We start from the raw sequence: 5,334 nt of genomic DNA on the forward strand, positions 1-5,334 counted from the left end.
GAATTTTTTTTGGTACTTTCAGAGTTACATTGCACTTTGCTCAAAAACCACATAGATTCATGTCGGACTCTAAGCAAAAAAACTGCATGAATTTATGTAAAACTCTGTTATTTCACTTTTTAGATTGGAATCAATCTAAATATCAGGTCATAGACAGAGAATACAGGGGGCTAACACCTTCAACATATTGTCTAGTTATCACCATTGTTAACAGCTAACCCGAGAAAGCAATTTTAAAAAAAAAAGGGTTTTGTGATTTACACATGAAAGTAGTGAAACTATCACTGTATTCTAACAGATGAAAGGCTTAACAGACAATCAATTCTTCTATGTATAATTTCAGTTACATCACACTGCAAATTTTTGCTATAAATTCTGTGTTACGATCGAGCCCTCCACAATCACCTGATGGAGTGTCGCTCCGAAAGCTAGTGTGCTTCCAATTAAACCTGTTGGACTATAACCTGGTGTTGTGTGATTTTTAACCTCTGGTCACAATGGTCAACAGGGGCCTTATAAGCAACAATGGAGTAGGAGCATTAGGGAAATGGTCATTAGCACATTGCAGGCCACATAGGTGGAAATTGTTTCATATTAACATTGTTTACCAATGTTAAGTGAATACATCAACACAAATTTATTACAGGTATGTAATTCTTTATCCAAAACACGGGACTAGCTGATTTTCAGAATTCAGAATTTTTCAAATTTCTGAATAAGTGCCAGTTTAACGGTGAAATTTAAAAAAATATTACTGAACAGCAGACTCACTGAGTAATGGGCCCCGAGAGAGAATTGAGGCCCAATGCTGGGCCACGCCCCACCCCCCCAGTTCACATCTGAGTGACACGCATTGAGTGGCTGTGGAGTTGCGTTAACTGTTTACATGCCAAACAACCTTGTTAATGAGATAAAAATTTCACAAAAAAACCTTTGGATATTGGAGCTTTTCAGATTTTGGATGAAGGGTTGTCGACCTGTACTAATGTTAAAACAGCTTTGAGTGGGTCGACTGTTCTCTACTTGCCTGAAGGACTCATTATTTCTTGCTACTTGGTTCTGAATTCCATTTTCAATCTCTTCAGCAGTGAGAAGAGGCATTATAGAACTTGGGTTATTTGCCTGGGACAAGGATGCAGCTATTTCCACGCAACGATCTGAAATCTGAACAGATGAGCTACAGATTAATTACTGAATAACCTTTTTAAATCACAAGGAAATTAACAATAATATTCTGTTTAAGTTCAAAATAAGGAGCAGTTTTTATGTAATGGGCAATGTCCCTGACATAGTTTTCCCATTTTCTTTGCACATTCATAAATTAAAATTTGGCATGTGAAATCAACAGAAATTGTAAATCAAGTTGCATCTTAACATCTGAAAGAAATTCCTCTTTCCTAAACCCCAAATGACTTGACATGAAATCACATGATTATAGATTCTAATTAAAAAGGCCAGATTTTATTCTTGCACAACCCTTCCCTTAGTAAGCTCTTACAACCAGAAAGTTTGATGGAAATCCAATTTTTTGTTTGACAGAAATCTAGAGCAGTAAAGTTGTCATCTAAAAATAGCAGCAAGAAAGACTTGAACCCCAAAGATTGTGTCTGCATGTGCTTTCACTTTCCTGGTTCCATCTTGTTGTTACTGACTCTCCCTTCGATCTGAAAGCAGCTGAGCATTGACCCAACTCCTACTTCTCCCGTCTTTCCAAAATAAGTAGCCTCCAAGCATACAGGAGAGAAATTACAGTCTGTGTCATTAACTTTAAACAGTGTAGACCATGCTAAAGTCCTCCAACTGGCCTCCACTATCAACTCCTAGAAGTCGACGCAGCATGAAGAGGAGAGAAGCTTGACTTCATGCTCAAATGTTGAGCATTTTCTTACATTCAAATGAGAGGAAAAAATATTCCCAGAAATTTGCCTGATGAGAGCATCAATAATTACTTACTCCAAAATCTAGGCCGATGGTTTCATACTGTCGATGTATCTTCTCTGCAAGGTCATCAAATAAACGAACTATGGAAGGTTTCTCCAAAAACATTGCTTTGCTGAGTCCTGAGGAGACTATTGCTGGCCATGTAGCAACAATGCAGTCCCAGTCATGAAGATTGGCCAGGCAGACTCCATTGTGATTACCAAGAAGACAATACAAAGCACCCTGGTTTGAAATATATACAGAAGAAATATTTTAGTCTCAAATGTACTGGTCTGTCATTGCCATTGGGTACAAAAGTACACCACTGACATATACAAAGATAACATCAAGTCAGATGGGACATTTGCTAACAGAAGAACCATACACAAATTGATACAATAGGACTGATACTGGTACTATGATAATACTTCAAGACACATCAAAATACTTACTTTCAATTGTTGTTGACTTATATTCTGTCTGTCAGGATGCAAGTATTCCAGCACCAGTGGAATAAGATCTCGACAGCAAAAATTGTAAGTCCCCAAGGCTGTGAAGAAAACTTGCTGGGCTTTACTACGCACCTGCAAATGCATATAACCATTGAGAAAAGGCAGGACAATTTTTCCACGGTTTAAATTACAATTTCTTATTCAGGAAGTTATTTAAAGAATCATTTAATGAGTGATGAATTGTTATTCTGACATTTTAATAAGTAAGTGTATTCAATGCCAAAATTCCTAATCGCTTTAGCTGCTTGGGAGGATTTAAACTAGTAAGGTGGGAGTGGGGGTGGGCGGGACCCAGGGAAATAGTGAGGAAAGAGGGAAAGAGATCAATCTGTGACTGGTTACAGTTGAGAATAGAAGCAAGTCAAACAAACCGTCAGAGCAGGCAGGAAAAGGTCGGACTAATAAATTAAACTGCATTTATTTCAAGGCAAGGGGCCTAACAGGGAAGGCAGATGAACTCAGGGCATGGTTAGGAACATGGGACTGGGATATCATAGCAATTACAGAAACATGGCTCAGGATTGGACAGGACTGGCAGCTTAATGTTCCAGGATACAAATGCTACAGGAATGATAGAAAAGGAGGCAAGAGAGGAAGAGGGGTGGCATTTTTGATAACGGATAGCATTACAGCTGTACTGAGGGAGGATAGTCCCAGAAATATATCCAGGGAAGTTATTTGGGTGGAACTGAGAAATAAGAAAGGGATGATCACCTTATTGGGATTGTATTATAGACCCCCTAATAGTCAGAGGGAAATTGAGAAACAAACTTGTAAGGTGATCTCAGCTAACTGTAAGAATAATAGGGTGGTTATGGTAGGGGATTTTAACTTTCCAAACATAGTGTTAAGGATTTAGATTAGATTAGATTACATTACAGTGTGGAAACAGGCCCTTCGGCCCAACAAGTCCACACCGACCCGCCGAAGCGAAACCCACCCATACCCCTACATTTACCCCTTACCTAACACTACGGGCAATTTAGCATGGCCAATTCACCTGACCCTGCACATCTTTTGGACTGTGGGAGGAAACCGGAGCACCCGGAGGAAACCCACGCAGACACGGGGAGAACGTGCAAACTCCACACAGTCAGTCGCCTGAGGCGGGAATTGAACCCGGGTCTCAGGCGCTGTGAGGCAGCAGTGAGAGGAATTTGTTAAGTGTGCACAAGACAATTTTCTGATTCAGTACGTGGATGTACCTACTAGAAATGGTGCAAAACTTGACTTACTCTTGGGAAATAAGGCAAGGCAGGTGACTGAGGTGTCAGTGGGGGAGCACTTGGGGCCAGCGACCATAATTCTATTAGATTTAAAATAGTGATGGGAAAGGATAGACCAGATCTAAAAGTTGAAGTTCTAAATTGGAGAAAGGCCAATTTTGATGGTATTAGGCAAGAACGTTCGAAAGCTGATTGGGGGCAGATGTTCGCAGGTAAAGGGAAGGCTGGAAAATGGGTAGCCTCCAGAAATGAGATAACGAGAACCCAGAGAAAGTATATTCCTGTTAGGGTGAAAGGAAAGGCTGATAGGTGTAGGGAATGCTGGATGACTAAAGAAATTGAGGGTTTGGTTAAGAAAAAGAAGGAAGCATATGTAAGGTATAGACAGGATAGATCAAGTGAATCCTTAGAAGAGTATAAAGGAAGTAGAAGTATACTTAAGAGGGAAATCAGGAGGGCAAAAAGGGGACATGAGATAGCTTTGGTAAATACAATTAAGGAGAATCCAAAGAGTTTTTACAAATACATTAAGGACAAAAGGGTAACTAGGGACAGAATAGGGCCCCTCAAAGATCAGCAAAGCGGCCTTTGTGTGGAGCTGCAGAAAATGGGGGAGATACTAAATGAGTACTTTGCATCAGTATTTACTGTGGAAAAGGATAAGGAAAATATAGACTGTAGGGAAATAGATGGTGACATGTTGCAAAATGCTCAGATTACAGAGGAGGAAGTGCTAAATGTCTTGAAATGCATAAAAATGGATAAATCCTCAGGACGTGATCAGGTGTACCCTAGAACTCTATAGGAAGCTAGAGAAGTGATTGCTGGGCCTCTTGCTGAGATATTTGTATCATCGATAGTCACAGGTGAGGTGCTGGAAGACTGGAGGTTGGCAAACGTGGTGCCACTGTTTATAAAGGGTGGTAAGGACAAGCCAGGGAACTATAGACTGGTGAGCCTGATGTCAGTGGTGGGCAAGTTGGTGGAGGGAATCCTGAGGGACAGGATGTATTTGGAAAGGCAAGGACTGATTAGGGATAGTCAACATGGCATTATGCATGGGAAATCATTTCTCACAAACTTGACTGAGGTTTTTGAGGAAGTAACAAATGGGATTGATGAGGGCAGAGTGGTATACGTGATCTACATGGACATCAGTAAGGCGTTCAACAAGGTTCCCCATGGGAGACTGATTAGCAAAGTTAGATCTCACGGAATACAGGGAGAACTAGCCATTTGGATACAGAACTGGCTCACAGGAAGAAGACAAAGGGTGGTGGTGGTGGAGGGTTGTTTTTCAGACTGGAGGCCTGTGACCAGTGGAGTGCCACAAGGATCGGTGCTGGGTTCTCTACTTTTGTCATTTACATAAATGATTTGAATGCGTGCATGAGAGGTACAGTTAGTAAGTTTGCAGATGACACCAAAATTGGAGGTGTAGTGGACAGCGAAGAGGGTTACCTCAGATTACAATAGGGCCTTGACCAGATGGGCCAATGGGCTGAGAAGTGGCAGATGGAGTTTAATTCAGATAAAAGCGAGATGCTGCATTTTGGGAAAGCAAATCTTATCAGGACTTATACACTTAATGGTAAGGTTCTAGGGAGTGTTGCTGAACAAAGAGACCTTGGAGTGCAGATTCATAGCTCCTTGAAAGTGGAGTCGCAGGTAGATAG

General features: G+C 40.9%; 1 protein-coding gene across 3 annotated transcripts in view; it reads right to left on the reverse strand.

Moving 5' to 3' along the window:
- LOC122552867 (proteasome activator complex subunit 4-like) overlaps positions 1-5,334 on the reverse strand; it is a 193,287-nt gene that overhangs the window by 76,948 nt on the left and 111,005 nt on the right. For all 3 annotated transcript variants that reach the window (XM_043695950.1, XM_043695949.1, XM_043695948.1), the window contains 3 exons: positions 2,373-2,504; positions 1,954-2,163; positions 1,028-1,164 (listed from right to left, as the gene is read on the reverse strand). In XM_043695950.1, the coding sequence (XP_043551885.1) occupies positions 1,028-1,164; positions 1,954-2,163; positions 2,373-2,504 (479 nt within the window). The remainder of the gene's footprint in view (positions 1-1,027; positions 1,165-1,953; positions 2,164-2,372; positions 2,505-5,334) is intronic.

Source organism: Chiloscyllium plagiosum, chromosome 9 (assembly GCF_004010195.1).
Source record: "Chiloscyllium plagiosum isolate BGI_BamShark_2017 chromosome 9, ASM401019v2, whole genome shotgun sequence".
NCBI classification, from domain to species: domain Eukaryota; kingdom Metazoa; phylum Chordata; class Chondrichthyes; order Orectolobiformes; family Hemiscylliidae; genus Chiloscyllium; species Chiloscyllium plagiosum.